Below are 17,922 nucleotides of genomic sequence, written 5' to 3'. Positions count from 1 at the left end.
AAAACATTCTTATTCCTGAACCCAATCACTATAAATTGTGAAACTCTGTACTCGGTATAACTAATTTATAGTTGTCCAAATGTAAAAGTTTGAAAATCATCCGGAGGTCTCCTTTAACCCATGATCTCTGCAAAGAGTTACGTGCTCCCTTGATACAGAATAGTGTCGTTATTTGGCGTTATATTGTCTGAAAAAGCTAAAAACTCAACAATTTGCAGGTGTTATTTTGTTTCTGTTCTCAATGAGAGATTTTGTCCCACAAATTATGATTTTTCGAGTGTCAAATGAAGTCAAGGTAAGCTATAGAGAGTTCAAAGTCCCCAATATTCTCATGGAAGTCTTCATGTTGCAACGTCCTGCCCAAGATTCGTATAACTATATTGTTGACCAACAAAACACTGCCTTTATAGTATTCAATGTTCGATAAATTAATTCATGTGATTACATGTGACAACATCTCCGCCAACAATGTAGGCCTATGCCCTATCTATGAGTAGGACTGTGATCAATAAGCCGCATATGCTTGAGCACTTTAGCATTTTATCCTAAACCGTTCATCTTCTTGAGAAACCATGAAAGGTCCACAAGAGGCAAAGCACTTAATAAAAACAACAATAACTGCAGTACAAAAGTGATAATACAATGACGATATTAATCACACTAATAAGAATAATTGGTGATAAGAACGATAGATTAGGCCTACCAATATTCATGAGAATGGTGCTAATAATACAGAGAACAATTGTTTGTGAAAATTGATAATAATTGCTATAACCATCTTTCCCTTCTTGTATACAGAGGGCACAATTTTTGCACAGTGAAGAATTACTGATGGAAGACACAAAGAGATGGAAATGTCACGTGACTCGACGCTGTGCATGGATACTATACCTCCCGACCTGATTTATCACCACTATAGTTTCCTACTAGACGTGTATATAGAAATGACACTGTATTCATATCAACGGGATTCCAGGCACGCGCACGGAAACATTATTACAGTGTATTGCCACGACTCCTCCACGAACCTGCCCCTCCGTGACGGTCATGTCCTTTAAAAATGGGTGGCATTACACTGTCTCGACATTGACACAAGATGGCAGTATGGAATTTGATCTCCGACATCTTTCTGCTGACATTGTTATCTATAAAGCATTTTTTACACTAAAACTTATGATCATCAGATACAATTAAAGTGAATCTATCACGATGTGTCTTCCCCTGAAAGCAAAACAACAACATTACTTTCTCTTCAGCAATGGTCAGAAGATTGTTCCTGTTTCTTGACTTTCTTAATCTTAAAGGAAATATTTACCATTTTGCATCAGATGAAACAAAAAACCAGCTAGAGTGCTTCAAATAGTTAAGAAATTTGAGTTATGGATAAAAACAGCTTATGTAAAAGTTTTAATCAATATATCAATGTAATCAATCAGTGTTATGTATTGTTAGATATACAAAATGTGAACATAATGTTATAGCTATAATAAAATTGTTTGTAGAATAAACTGTCTAAAGTCATAATCTATCGAGAAAATGGTGATATCTCCTGATATTTTAGGCTTATTGCGATAACTTTATTGTGATAATTCGAACATTCTTTTAAAATCACTACTCGCAATGGTAAACAATACCTTTAAAGAGTTAATGATTTATTGGAGAAAATTTTTTGTATTTATCTATCTCATCCGAACGAAATTTAGGACCTACAGAACATTAAAAAGAAAAAATGTGCCTAAATTTATGTGACATTGTTTTTACTAACAGCCAATTAATGTGATCTCAATAAAGAGAACTTGCCGTATACATCGTTCCAGACAATTTATATGGTTTTTACATTATGTAGTATACATAAATAAGTGCCATGTATAAATTTGTGGAATTCATTGTTGTCCTTGAGCTGAAAACCTAATACTCTTTAAAAAAATAAACTGACAAAGGATTATAACATCAGAGGCTCACACATTCCAGTAATATAGCAATTAAATTCCATCCATTACAATACCGCTTGCTATAACAACTTCACCTGGGTAGAATTTATGCATGCTTTCTTCTTTTGACCTGTACTTCCATTAGCACCCAATCATGCATTCTTATATGAAGCTGATATCTCATCATCCTTGCTCATTTTTATTTGTTATGAATTTGGAATACATTCTTGTTCCTTGTCCCAATCACTAATAAATGCTATGCTGTCACTCTGTACCCAGTAGGAATATAAACAATTTAAAGTTTATCAAATGCAAAAGTCTAAAAATCATCCGGAAGTGTCCTTTAAGTGTGGCAGTCTATAGGCGTTTGATGGTGTGGTTGGTATTATTCATCGGTGACTGCATGATTATGTACTTTGTCGCCCTAGAGGATTACACTGTGTGAAGATAGTACCCTACACTCTTATTAGCTTCTATAGCCTCCTCTCCAAGGAATTTGACGACTTCAAAGAGAAAATGGGAAGAATTTTGCCAGTTCATCTTCACAGTTCCCTATCGCTGATGGAAGTTACCAACACATCCCAAGGTGTGTGTGTGTCTGTGTGTGTGTGTGTGTGTGTGTTTTAGTACAGAGAAAAGATTTACCGCCAATCTTAGGAGGAGACAGTATATCACATTCAGTTTCAGCAAGTTTTAATTTTAAACTTGTATTACAAAAAAGAAGCAGATTGATAAGATTAAAACATTCACAAGTCATGAAAATAAACTAGCAAGATATCATTACAAATATAATTTCTATGTGAATAATACGTACATGATATACGTATATTTCATGGAATATCTTTCAGTACGTACACTCAGGTGGAGGAGACCGTAATCGATAAAACCATTATCGATAAGACCGTTATCGATAATCCAGACCAGAGTCCCGTGATGAATCATGTCATGATGAGTAACATGATATCACTATAGAGACCATCATGATATCATAAATACGCCATTTGTCATATCTTTCGCTTTTTCATACTTGTGATAGCGACATCATGTTATTTTGATACAAAAATAAATCACTACGCGCTATAAAATATACAAATGATGCACAGGATAGAGTGTGTTAGTGTAGGCGTATAGTGCACTCGAGGGTATTTACAATTGTGAAACATGCACGAGGCGAAGCCGAGTGCATGTTGCACTTCATTGTAAATACCCGAGAGTGAGCTACGCCTCCACTAACGCCACGAAATAATCCTGTGCATCATTTGTTTTATAAAATGGGTCGAAAATTCGAAAACTAACAGCATTTGTCAGCGTTTTTCACGTACCTTTGTGGGTCAAGACGTCCGAGGATGTTCGTCCCAAACATTTACGCACGTCGCACTCGGAAATCCCGCACATGTAAGTACTGTACGTATAAGTGTATACGTACGCCACATGATTGTTGTGCACAAGAAAGGCCGGCTGGCAGCCCGAACGAGAAGTTGTTTACAGGATTGACAGCGCGTATGGTAGCGCGCGACGCACTTGTAACAACTGATTAAGTGCGCACTGCTAGTGTAAACATTGTGACGTCAGTGACTTTACGCTTTTTTGCAAGGCCGTGCATGATAGTAAAAAATTAATGCACGCACACGTGACTCATTTCAGCGCTTCCAATTGGCTACATTCTTGAACCCATTTTATAAATTATAACATACATAATAGCAGTATAATATGCTTTGTATTTCTGTTTGTGTGACGCCATCGAGGGATTGGTGTTGATGTGAAAGAGCTGTTTAGTTTGCAAGTTAAACAGTAAATCTGGAATCGACATCGCTTTGGTGATTTCATACAGATGGCTAGTAATGAGGAGGGGGCAGTAATTACCGCTCATGCGTTACACCAATTAAACATGGATATCTGGACTGTATAATAGCTTCGTTAATGACCATGCAAAGGTGTAGACTTCCAATAAAAACGAATGTTTTTAATATTTTGTCTGGCCTTGTATATCGTTCTGATGAACACACGAGGAAGGAAAACATCATTTCCGACGTAACATATGGTAGCTAGATGCATAGAATTCGTTCTTGAATCTGTAAGAGACCAAGGGACCTACCTACTGCAATCATCGAATTTTGATTTGATTAGAACCGGGAGAGCTGTCCGTACTGGGGATACTAGCTCCCCACCCAAGCACGGTAAAACGGGAAGCCATCAAGTATTCATGGAAATTTCCGCTTGGTCGATCAGAGAATGGGCAATGATGTGCGGGGATGTGATTCCCGAGCTCGTATCTTATACAGCCTCAGAATTCTCCTCCCTTCGAAGCTGTTGAGCTAGTTAGACTATATACAATATGGCGTGAGGTCATCTCGAAATACTTCCGATGACTCCTTTCATCAATCCAGACGATTTTCGTAATTTCACATCATGTAGAACACAAATCAACAGCTCCATGTATAGATTTGTCTAATTTATTGTGGTTTTTGAGCAGAGAAACAATACTTTGAAAAACCGTAAACAAATTAAACTGAGCAAGGATGATGACGTATAGGAGGCTCACATATTTCAGAAATAAAAGCAGTGTAATTCCATTACAATCCGGCTTGCTTGCGAGTTCACCTGTGTATAATCTATGCATGCCTTCTTCTTTTGTTCTGCTTCCTTGAGCCCCAACGCATGCATTCTTATGGTGACCCTGCCATGTCATCATCCTTGTTCATTGCAATTTGTTATAAATTTCAAAAATATTCTTATTCTTCATCCCAATCATCATGAATTCTGAAACCCTGTCCTCAGTATAACTAATTCATAGTTGTTCAAATGCAAAAATCTGAAAATCGTCTGGAGGTCTCCTTTAAGCCGTTTATGTCACATAATTAGACATTGCTAGAAGGATAGCAATGTGCAATTGGGTTGGTTGATATATTTGTACGTTTGACTGTACGCACTCACTGAAGAACTGTAAAAGACAAACAAATACAAATGAATCAATATTTGTAAACAATTCATATGATTTCCCGCTCACAATAACGTTTTTTACTAATTTGGAGACAAATAATTGCCTATTAGTCTATCACATTTATGTTAAGTTCTAGACTAATTAGACACTAGTAGCTCGGATGTGAATATCAGGAGAGTGCTAATATTGTCAGTAATGCGGCTCTGAGATATTCACCCGAGCCGATTACTCGTTGACCAACTGTCGTTGGTACTTGAATGTGAGAGCTGGTATAATTCCTGTCACAATTAATGATTTCCTTATGATTCTGTGTCAAACGTAACACAAGATAATATTCTAAATGTTTACTGCATAATTCAAATAATATCACATTGATATTTTTTTCTGTGATAAATGGGGGTGTTTCCACCCCTGTGTTCTCACAAGAGTCAGGCTATTGGTGTGCTATATTGAGTCGAGGTCTTTCAATCTGCATTCCATGTACCAAAGATCCTGTCTTGAAAAGTCGTATTGATGTCAGGTGTCAAATTAAATATTACATGAGACTCCTGAGTGATGTATCATGAATACTGTGCTATGTGCACTGTACTCTTCTAACTTTACTGCGCACTAATGACATAATCATGAGCAACTGGCTCTATTAAAGGGATCGTATAGTTTTGGTTGAGACCTAATTTCAGGTTTCTAACATTTTTTGGTGAGATAATGAGAAACCTCTTATGAAATATGAAAGAGCATGTAATTCTATGAGGAATTAAACGTTTATTTGATGAAAATTGGTTTTGAAATGGCTGAGATATCCAAAAAAAAAGGAGCAATTCTAATAAAGTGTGGGACCCACACTTCACTACGATCGCTTTGTTTTACTTTATTTTTGGATGTTTCAGTCATTCCAAACCCAATTTTCATCAAATAAACTTTGAATTCCTCTTAAAATGGTATGCTCTGTACTATATCATAAGTGTTTTCTTGGTATCTCGCAAAAATTTAAAGGCCCAATTTTCATCTCCACCAATACTGTACCATCCCTTTAAAGAGATAAAAACGAAGTATATGTGACGATAATCTTTTAACACTTCTTAATGCACTGCCTGCTATGATTCAACTATTGAAATGCACTTAATTCTATAAAATGGCAACGAAAACAAGGCTTATATTCAACATTTCGTGTCATTTTTTAAAGGGAAGAGTGACATCTGTGATAATTGTGTAGCAGGCTGGATTAACTTCAAATATTTCAAGCGTTTTGATCACTACTTGAACACTGATATGAACACTGATATTTTTATCCGGCATAAGATTTTATTATGTACAACATGTATATCCTCCCCCTCTTTCTCCATTCTGTCTCCCTCTTATTATTAAGTTTCTTTGTGTCTCTCAACCCTTTGCCTGTATCTTCCCAGGGAATGCGAGAAGGGAAAAGGAAATGAAGAGAAAAACAAGGTGAAAATGACTTTAAAAAAGACGGAAAACGACCAAGAAGAAGGGAGGAAACAGAAGAAGACAGCAATTAGGAAAGAAACTGACAACGAAAGGATTAGACAGGGAAAGAGGGTAAAATTTGAACACATGTAGATGTCATTAGATAACAAAATAATGCTGAGATACTTCTCGATAGTTGTATAGGCGAGGAACACTTCAGGGTTCATTATCTGTTCTGCCTAAAGCTGATGCAAACACCTATTTGTGTCCCTAAGTCACTTGTTTGAAAGGTCGTATTTTTCTCTAGAGGGTGGAAGGGGCCTTTTTTCTCAGTCTTCTGTGAGATGTTGGTTTGAGTCTCTTTGATATCAATACGTGGCACGTCCGTTCATCATCATGGTACGGTGTTGTTGATGAGCACCATGCATTCTTTCGCAGCACTGCAGCGTCGGAAAGTTCGCCCCATGTGATTGGCCTGATCAACATATTCAGAGACACAGCTTGGCCAAACGACTAATCAACGATCGCGTTGTTTTTGTGGTAAGCTATCACGCAACAGCTAACCACTGTCTTGGAGGAAAGGGTTGTCTGCATAACGCCATCCCGAATCGTACGCCAAGCGCTCGAGTTGGGTCGTGCATCAAGTAGGAGAATAATATATCAAACGTTTCACTTCCTGCTCTTCGCTTGGTGGGAAATGTTTTCGAAAGGAGGGTAATACTAGGATCAGCTGGCGCCAGTCGGGACAGCTAGTGAATTTTGAAAGCGTGGAATGCTGTGAACGAAACATGTCAGTCGCTGACTTCGTTTCTCAAATAGAAATCGTGGAGAATTCTTTGAAAAGTGAATGCTAAGGACACTTATTGACTGCTAATAGGACTGCACCTGTCTTGATTGTGTTTATACCATTTTGTGTCTGCTAGCGATATCAAGATAGAGGCCTATCTGATCACCATCTTGAGTGAAGGGACAATTGCAATCACCACACATGTTGAGGCCCGGGGTTGAGGCCCTATCAGTGACACATCAACAAGGACGCACGATAAAAATACTGGATTACTGAGACAAGCTTCGTACTATCGATGCAGCAGTGGTTTAAAAATTTGCTTCACGAACTGCATCCAAGCACGCCTTTCTTCACAAATGCCTGTGGCGTCCTTTTCCTTTTCATGAACGTGACAAAAATGTTCATCATCGGCTCAAACACACACAGTGGAGAAAACGCATACCGGTCAACAACTGCTGAAAGCTTTTTTGAAATCGTCACGTTGATTCTTTAACAACCTCTTTGTGATTTCTTCTTCTTGTGTGCCCCATTCAGCATAATTGCAATCCAAGGAAAATAGTAATGGATTAAAGGTTTGGCTCGTCCTCAATTTATCAACAGGAAGTGAGTTCACAAATACTGTAAGATCCGATCTTGAGGAGAACAGCGACTTCATAAGAGAAAAGATGAAGGTGAAGAATGTATCACTAATTGCCCTGACAGTCTGGGCGGTGGCTGGGTCCTACCTGGCGCTTCTTCTCATGGGCGTGGCTACCTTCACCAACCGTTGGATCAGAACCACCGAGACCATCGATAAGGATTTTCCGAACGGGACTCTGAGGACAATTATCACGATGCAGTCCGGTCTACTCACCTTTTGTAGGGACAATGGTAGGTATAGCCAGAGAGGGGAGTGTTGGAGGAGATGCGTATAATTATATGGGGTTGTGAGGGTGATGGGTGGGATTGATGTCAAAGCTACGCACCGTTTTCTCCTTCCTTTCTCATATCTCATATATATATATATATATATAATTATATACATATATATATATATATATATATATTTATACATTATGCATGTACATAACTATATCCTGTGGGAATTTGTAAAACATTTTAACTATCTTACATGAATGGTTGTGCGTTATGCTATCGTATATGGAAAAGTGGAGGGGTTGCGTATATAATGTAATTTGATAGTTGGTTTTGTTTTTATTTGATTTGATTTGAATTGATTTCTTCCTTTTTCACAAAGTAATTAATAACGTTACAAAATATCCAGAAATAATTAGACACTGGAAAAAATACTTGGCAATATTCCATATACTGTTTCCGTGAATACACATCACCAACAATTAGAAAATGATTGATTATTTAATCAGATTATCACGAACAAATGCAGGAGACCGCCATCTTAAGCGGAAACTTGACTTTGGTGAAGGCCTCTGAAAAGTCAACTTTTCATTGCAAATCATTTCATACCCCCAAATTTTAGGGGGTGCATATAGCATTGGACAATCCCTTGCCACTGAAATTATTTAGAATAAGAAATTATGAAATATATTGTCGTTTGTATTCTATACAAAGACGCAAAAAATACATGAATGGAAAACTATGAAAATAAATCTGAACCGAAAGTAAATTATACACTTTTACGATCAGAGATAACAATTATAACCGAAGTAGATGCAATTCCACCCAGTGCATTAATGATCTCATAAAACTGATGCGTGGTATACCTTTCATCCCCGTAGTAGGTAGACCAGAATAAGTGGATGGTTTGTCGTATGTTGTCACAATTCTTACCAATGTAACTAAATATATCAGCTGTTCTACAGTTCCTCTCTTTGCTGATGTAACAGATCATTTGTCGTGCCTTAATCTAAAAAGTTAATATCTTCACGCAGATTCGATGATGTCATTACCTCCCAATTCAAAAAAATGACAAAATTCGTGTTTTGTTTTGTTTTGTTTTGTTTGTTTGTTTGTTGTTGTTGTTGTTGGTTTTTTTTTGGGGGGGGGGGGGGTGAGTCAACAGCCACGACCTTGTAACCCCTTTGCAGGGTCATTACTGTTGTACAATAACTTTTTAAGGTGCAAAGGATGTCACTCCTAGTTTTTGATTTTACTTCCACTATAGAAACGGGGAATATAGTGAAGATTTACAAACAGGTCAAGTGGGACTGGCGGAGTAAGGTCGTCTTTCCCTCCTCCAATTTCTTGTCATGTGTTATCATAACTCATATCCCCGTTTCGATTAAAAGGGGAAAATTTCGAAGTTTTCTAACTTTTTCTTTTGGTCCGAATTCTATGAAATGATAACTTATATTGCTTTCATTTTTGTCTGATCTCCCTCTTTCTCTAAAAGTCAAAATGTTGAATTTCTCTTCTTGAGTCCTGCATTTCTTTTCTTTGTTCTTTTTTCTGATACTCAGTATTATAGGCTGCCTATCCTTGCTCAACTCGTTATCATTATTTGGTGCTCTTCTAATTCTAATTCTTCATAAAACTCAGCTAAAATTATCTAATTCAAGCCCGCCCTAGACGGTTATCCTTGGAGTCAGCTATAGATAGATTAATGGATGGGTGGATGGATAGATGAATAAATATGGATGGATGGATAGATGGGTGGATGGATGGATATCCTCTTCTCCTATATATCCCAGGAGAAGGACTGTATAATAGTGTGGTGCAGCTAACCCTCACACGATCGCTCGAATACATATCATATCATCTAATGCTGTAGAGTTGCTCGTAGTGCTGCAGTAGTTAAGGATTTCTTGATTAATAGCTTTGGAGCTCAGGTGACAGGTGAGAAAATGGCTTCGTAGCTGCCCTGTTGTGCAGACTTGGCATACATACATATTATGACGTGACACACTAGCACTAAGATAACGTTCGCTGCTAACATAGTTCAACATTCTCTCCCTTGAATATACGTACACTGCAAAAAGTTCGGTGTTGAATATGAAACACCGAGCTGGTGTTAAATTTCCGGTGCTCATTTGCGGTGTTAGATTAACACCTCCGGGTGTCACTTCAAAATATAAAATTCTTTTTTGAACAGTTTCTGGGTTACTGTTCTTCTTGTTGATTTTGAACTTCAACAAGTCGATCAAGAATTTTCCGATAAAGTAGGCCTTATTGATTTTTGAAAAAAAAAGAAAGAAAGATGTGAACACATTTACACCACAGTAACACCACAGTAGGCGTGGTCTCCTATTGAAGATGGGCAGGTGTTAACGCCAGCAATATCAAATCAACACCATGCGGTGTCATTATTGAATTAACACCAGCGCAGTGTTAAAAATATCACCAGCTACAGTGTCAAATTAACACCACGAAGTGCCAGGTGAACACTTTTCAACACCATCAAAACTTATTAATCTAACACCGGTGTTTTTGCAGTGTAGGAAACCTACTTATTTTGTATTCGGACTATGATGGACAAACATTATAGACGAGAAGTCTGAAAGACGCATATGCTTCACCTATCCCCAAGATAACGTAAGATTTGAGAACTTCTTGCAAAGAATTTGATTGTTTTCAATGTGTATTTAGAGAAAAATTTGAAATAACCAAAGAGCTACTGCTCTTTGAAATAACTGACTTGCTTGTAATCCGAATATCATGTGACCTACATTTTCATGTGTCAATACTAAAATCAACTTTGTCTGTATATCTTTTCATAAAGATTATGTCAACATATTTGACAACTTCGAGCCATATGTTATCATTCACATGCCTGAATCAGCCTCAAGTACTTGATACAACAAAATTACATCATAAACTTTAATACAACTATCTGTTCTGTAGTGTTGATTTGATGAAATCGGTTTTTCCTGTGTTTGTTGTTGCTTTTTGTCTGAATGATATCGGATTATGACTTTTTAATCTTTTTTTTTAAAGCTTTTCCAATTTCTGAGTTTTGCGCGGCAAGATAATCAGAAAGAGACATCAGCGAAAGGTACGTAATCATGCAACCTTGATATAACTATATACTTTTTTGTTTGTTTTTTTCTGACCTCAGTGCGGTATAAGTGGATCAGTCGTATCCCTGACAACGGAGGCAACGCTTCCCAAAGTGCCCTGAAGGAACTGAACCCTGACCCAGGTAATGTACCACCAGTATATTGTCATCGGGTCGCTATGACCGTTGGAGGTTGTGAGGGGTGAGGCATGATGGGAGTGGTGATGCATGGTGGGAGTGGTGCGGCATGATGGGAAGGGTAAGACATGGTGGGAGGGGTAAGGCATGATGGGAAGGGCACGGCATGGATGGAGGGGTGATGAGGCATGATGCGATGGGAGGGGTGAGGCATCATTTTAGGGGTTAGGCATGATGAATGGGAGGGGTGATGAGGCACGATGGGAGGGGTTAGGCATCATGGGAATGGTACGGGATGATGGGATAGGTGAGGCATGATGGGAGGGGTATACATAAGGCATGATGGGAAAGGTACGGTATGGTGGGATAGGTGAGGCATGATAGGAGGGGTAAGGCATGATGGGAAGGGTGTGGGAGGGTGAAGCATGATGGGAAGGGTAAGACATGATGGGAGGGGTAAGGCATGATGGGAGTGGTGATGCATGGTGGGATGGGTGAGGCATAATGGGGAGGGGGTACGTCATGGTGGGATGGATGAGGCATGATGGGAGCGGTGAGGCATGGTGTTGGGAGGAGTAATTAAGGCATGATGGGAGTGGTGATGCCTGGTGGGATGGGTGAGGCATATTGGGGGGGGGGGGGTGGAGTATAAAGTATGGTGGGAGGGGTAAGGATCGGAGGGGTAAGGAATGATTGGAAGGGTACTGCATGGTGGGAGGGGTGAAGCAGGGTAGGCATAATGCGGGATGGTGTGGAGTATAATGGGAGTAAGAATGAAGGCAAAATAAGAAAAAATAATCATGCAAAATACAATTAATATACGGGAACAGACAGGAGAATAATGTGAAAAGACTAGCATTGATATAGAAGGCTCTTATAGTTGCATCGTCCATTTTCTGGTGTGCAACACATGCGCTATGAGCAGAAGAGAAACTGATTCTGTGTGCATCTAATTTATGTTATGTGGCTGAGGCCTGTTAATCATTACTGAATGTAAGTCTTCTTTTTATCTTATATTAAGATAAAGTAAACATATGTATTTGCGTATGTTTGTACTGTACAATATGTTAAAATGTCTCCATGATTGTGGCCTTTTGGTGTTGTTTCTTTCTTTACAGGAAAAGTATGATCATGGATCAGTTGCCCCATGGCACCCCCCCCCCAAAAAAAAAACAAAGAAAAGAGAGAAATTATAAGCAAACAAAGCCAAATGATGGCTTCCTTGCAGACATAATTATAATAGAACTATATTGAATCATACTGGCTGTTTTTTTTATGTGTGGGCTCTATAATTACGACGGGATTGATCTCAAAAGGACGGCTAGATAAATTAGATGAATGAATAATATGTATAACATTATATAATGTGACCTCTGATATCATGTGAAAATGAAAAGAAATATTTATTGATAGAATATTTTCCCTCGAGAAATTTGATTGACATCAAGAAAGAATCAATTTACGATGGACTATTATCATACGTTTTCTTTTTCTTTGAATAAGCCAATTCGGAGTTAGCTTATGTGCACGTGGGTACAAAAATATCAATGATCTTTCTTTTTTCTTAGATGGTTAGGCACTTCACTTCTTTAAAAAGTTTATGGAATTCATCAATCATGTTCAACCAAAGATAATCATGCGTAGACCATGATGATCTGTCGATTACCACTTGGGAAATCATCCATTTCATTAATTTGCATTGAATGTATCAGCCAATAAGGATTACTTGAATATTCATTACATCACAGATGCTCCTCTCAGTGAATATAAGAATCAGCATGCCCTGTTGGTACAAATGACTTTTTTTCTGCTCAAATGCAAATTGGCCTCCGAACTGGCTTATTATGGACTCAGGCGTACTTAATTGTTCAAAAGAAATACCATCAGTTACTTTGACAATGCATTTTCAAACATTGTGATCTTATTTCAAACCATTTTACGATCAATTAATCTACGTCTACGTGGGTATCAGCACACAGACACACACACACACACACACACACACACACACACACACACACTGAGAGTCATACGCACATACTGCGTACACATAATTAGATTCACACAGATTCAATACTGCTTCTAAGAAAGGCTACAATATGAGGAAGAAACATTGAGGTATGTTTAAACCATCAGTTCGGCAACTCGTCTCCAAAAAGCTCCACGTGCTGTCTATGGAAGAGAATACCCAAGTCTGTTCTCCCTGATCAGGCGATAAATACCTCCGTCGCGCGGCATAATTCATCGGCGTCATGGCACGGGCTCGTGAATAATGCATGACCGTCATCGAAACCATCAATTCCCTCGTCGACGATCATCCCGGAGCGTCAACGGACCGAGTGACACAGCAAGTGCTTTCGCATCCGCAATCGACCTCGCGCTTTCGCCCCCATCGCCGACTTATGGACGCCACGCAGCAATAGGCGCCCCAAGACGGGTGGTATAATACGCGATCATTATTATACGGATGACGAACACACGAGTTTGAATATACATAGGAAGAGAATGGCATATTATACCCCGATAACTGTTGATGCGGAATGAACAACTATTATTCAAGAGGACGAAAGAGCGAGTCGAATACGAGAAGAGTGTTACGGCAATGAAAGCTCACAGAGTAGCAAGGAGAACTGCGGCAAAATATTCGAAGACAAATCACTATCATTGTAATTGCCCATTATTTCATCATCTCATTTTAAGTTGTTATCATATAGCCATCATCATTACCAGTATCATTGCTATCATTTTTACCATCACTGCAGGGGCGGATCCAGGAATTCTATAAAGAGGGGGCGCCTTTACAAAATCAAAGGGGGGCGCACGCACCCCTCCCCCATCATTTCTATTTATTTCTTTTATTTTAACAAAAATTAAACGGGGCACCCCCTGGATCCGCCATTGTATCGTTATTGTCATTATCATAAGGTGAAAGACTAATCTATCAAAAGCAAGATTGGTCTTTCTCATCATCTCTCAAATAATTGGTTCATTTTTGCTGTTTTGTTTTCCATAGATGACGTAGAATGTGGTAATATTCGAGACACCCTCCCGGAAGGCGACGAGCCACCAAAGAGTATAACTTCAGCAGTTTTAGGTACTCAATTCAAAAACCTAATTGATCTGATTTTAAAGGGGGTGTACAGTACTGGTTGAGGTGGGAATTCATGTTTTTTACCTTCCTAAGTGAGATAATGAGAAACCTCTTATGAAATACGAAAGAGCATGTGATTTTAAGAAGGATTCAACGTTTATTTGATGAAAATTGGTTTTCAAATGGCTGAGATATCCAAAAAAGTGATAATAATAAAAGGCGACATGCCACAACTTTATTAGGATCTCTTTGTTTCACCTTGTTTTTGGATATCTCAGCCATTTCAAAACCGATTTTCATCAAAATAAATTTTTGATACCCCTTAGAATTGCATGCTCTTTGACATCTCATGGTGGTTTCTGAATATCTCACAAAATGTTAAAAGCTAAATCCTCACCTCGACCAGAACTGTACACACCCTTTAAGTAAATTCCTTCATATTTCTCCATCATTTTACTTAGATTCAACATTTCCATATAAACCATGTTCTATGTGTTAGTTATATCTTATTGTGCATCCAAGCTGCATATCATATATCATTGTATTTTGTTATATCTGATATTCTTTTCATTGAAAAATATGAGAATAAATTGAAATGAAATGGAAATGGAATGAAAAAAAATGAAATAAAAATTTCAGATGTGATTATGAAGAAATGCGTTATCAAATTGATGACTATGAATCGGATTTCTATGCAGACATACATAGCAAAATACTCCATGTATCAATATCGAGATACATCAAAGGGCAGTAATTAGTTACTTAAGAACCTGATGATGACTGTTAATTAAAATGGATTAGATTGGCCTCTATTATTGAAATATTCTAACAGAAGACCTCGCATAATGTCTGTGGCACATTGCATCGTTCAGTGTATCGATACATTATCGATACTCTGCAGCAAGTCATTCCACATTGACGAGCTGCTTTCATGATAAAAAAGGATGACTACTGACAGAAAGCAGTTTCAGTCGATTGAACATTTAGCAGGGGCATTCGATATAGTCGTTCCAGTTATAACAATCTATACACTACATTTATCATTCATTAGTGATGTCCCCCTTCGCTCTGATAGCTTTTGAAGAGAATTAGCAAAAAAGACAAATAGACAAGAGTTATTGTACATTTGATATTACAGTTATCCATTAATAATCTGTGCACGTATCTGTGCTAGTTGTGTGCGACAGTCTTTTCAACATATTAAGAGACATGTGGTTGTGACGCGTATCCTGAATTCAGTTCTTGCTCTGGTCGTTCTTAATGTTCATCTATTATTGTTTCCACAGCTCACGTCTTAAAGGTGTTGCCGCTGTCCATTTGTAGCCTCCTTCTGCTCTTGCTGACGTCACTCTTCAGCTCAATGGGACTTTTCTTCCCACAGCGGCGCTGTTTCATATTTTTCACTGGAGCGGCGCACATACTGGCTGGTATATATATATATATATATATATATATATATACATATATATATATAGTACACCTTTTGACAATTTCATAACTCTGCGTACAAGCGTCAGCATATTAACTGATATATGTCATTTAGTGAAACAATTGCCATACATTATATATATGTATATATATATATATATATATATATTGTTTTTCTTCTTTTTAACGTCATGTAAGTTCTGCGCATTGTAAAAACATTTAAATCAAATATCAAGATCAAGAGTAATTTTACATAGCGTCATAATATCGGTTAGAATACTGTATGTAACAGAATAGTTTTAATGTCACGTGCATATGACGTCACAAGCGGAGAAATCTCTCTTTCGTAGACACACGAAGAGAACAAAGTTCATTGTGCTTTTGTTTCTTTTTCTTTTTCTTGAATCCGTATGAACGGACCACGTTATTCTGTCTGAGAGTATTGTAATTCATGACAGGATTGTAAAAGGTTCAGCGAAATGCTAAAAAAAACTGTTGATGAAGTAAACTACAAAGATGCAACATTAATGGTGATAATAATGATCCCAGCTGTAAGGGATGTAATCAGATCTTTTAGTATGTTACCTTTCAATAAAATATCATTCTAGCTCAAGCCCCATAAGTTTCTCACAATTTCTTATTTGACCCTATAATGACTCTAAAACTTAGCATATAAACTCTGAAAGAAAACTAATGGTTCAATAGCATTGCTTTGTTGTTTGGGGATTCCAGTACGACATGCCTGATATAATGAACAAATTTCCAGGCTCTCAAGCACCTCGTTACATTGAATTTTGACTGAAATTTCAGTAAGTACTGAATTATCATGTCAAGAGTGACGTATAGGGGGCCATATTACACGATTTCTCCTAAAACAACTTTGTTACGGTTTCCATCCTTAGGACTGTGTTCTCTGAGTGGACTGATTCGATACATCATCGCCGTGAACGATGCGGTAATCGAGAAACATCCGGTGTCGTCTGAAGACCTCTTCTCGCACCGGTACGGCTTCTCCTTCGTGGTCGCCGTCCTGGCTTTCTTCCTCATTAACTCGACGGGCGTGGCCAGCCTCTATCTTTATATCCGCCTAGAGAAGATGGCTGTCCACAGCGAACAAGAGAGAATTCAGCACCAGCTGATGACCATGACCACGTGTGTCTCCCACGCACCCGACATCGAGGTCCACGACGACGACAACCGGGAACACAGCCCTCTCAGGCCATCTATGGCGGGGTCCGACTACCGCGTCCATCACCCGAACTCCCATAGTGATATCATACAAGCGACATCCATTGAGCTGTGATACACAGCAGTGTATAAGAAGTTTAACCTTACGAAGAGAAGGCGACTATTTGAAACTCGCCGGGAGGAACCTTGTTCAGGACAGAAAAGCAGGAAACTTTCAAAACAGGAAACCCAAACCCAAAGAAAAATGTGGATTGAGTGAAAGCCGCAACATTAGTAGAGCACATTAGTGAAAGTTTGAGGAAAATCGGACAATCGATGCAAAATTTATTGTTAAAGTTTTGGTGTTGCAACCGCTGGATGAGGAGACTAGTAGAAATTATGACGTCATGTGTGGACAACAATATAAAGAAAACATAAAGAAAATTCAACATGCTTTCACTTTTCTAGCGTAATGAAAGTGCACTTGACGAACCGCTTTAAGAAAGCAGAGGGAATAATAACATATGTCAGTATCAAGTTGATAGAATGTGTAATTTTCATGAAAAATGTGTTTTTTTTTTGTGGAATTCTCTTTCTTTTTTCTTTATAAGTCCGCACGTGGCGTCATGAACTGTAGTAGTCTCCCGATCCAGTGGTTCCAACACCAAAACTTTTTAAAAATTCGTAACTTTTGCATCGATTGTCCGATTTTCCTCTAACTTTCACTGATGTGTTCTACTATTAATGTTGCTGCTTTCACTCAATCCACGTTGCTCTCTGGGTTTTGGTTTCCTTTAAGGCATCTGGTGACTTTAATCCAAATCGTCTTCTTGCCCCTCCTCATCCTAAAGAGGTACCTTGGTGAGTTTCAACACGTCGCCTTCTCGTAGCACGTTTAACCGTTTCTGTGCCAATGACTAAAAGGTACAAAAATTTCACACACAAATCTGTGTGCAAGTAACAACGTGGTACGCAGAGGGTAGGCTTCTGTACATCGTCTATTTTCACTGGGTAATGATAAGCAAACTATACAATCAATGTGTGCCGTGAATTAAAGACTGT

At 38.3% G+C, this 17,922-nt stretch overlaps 1 protein-coding gene across 1 annotated transcript; it reads left to right on the top strand.

Annotated features, from left to right (window-relative positions):
* Positions 1 to 7,749: 7,749 nt before the first annotated feature.
* LOC139722503 (uncharacterized) lies at positions 7,750 to 16,996 on the top strand. Its single transcript, XM_071633792.1, has 5 exons — positions 7,750 to 7,954; positions 11,097 to 11,180; positions 14,188 to 14,268; positions 15,552 to 15,692; positions 16,596 to 16,996. Exons 1-5 carry the CDS (start codon positions 7,750 to 7,752, stop codon positions 16,994 to 16,996), a joined length of 912 nt encoding a protein of 303 aa, XP_071489893.1.
* The last annotated feature ends 926 nt before the right edge of the window (positions 16,997 to 17,922 follow it).

Source organism: Diadema antillarum, unplaced genomic scaffold (assembly GCF_040938485.1).
Source record: "Diadema antillarum isolate AM-2024a unplaced genomic scaffold, OU_Dant_1.0 scf00000166, whole genome shotgun sequence".
NCBI classification, from domain to species: domain Eukaryota; kingdom Metazoa; phylum Echinodermata; class Echinoidea; order Diadematoida; family Diadematidae; genus Diadema; species Diadema antillarum.
This window is presented reverse-complemented; position numbering and strand designations above follow the sequence as displayed.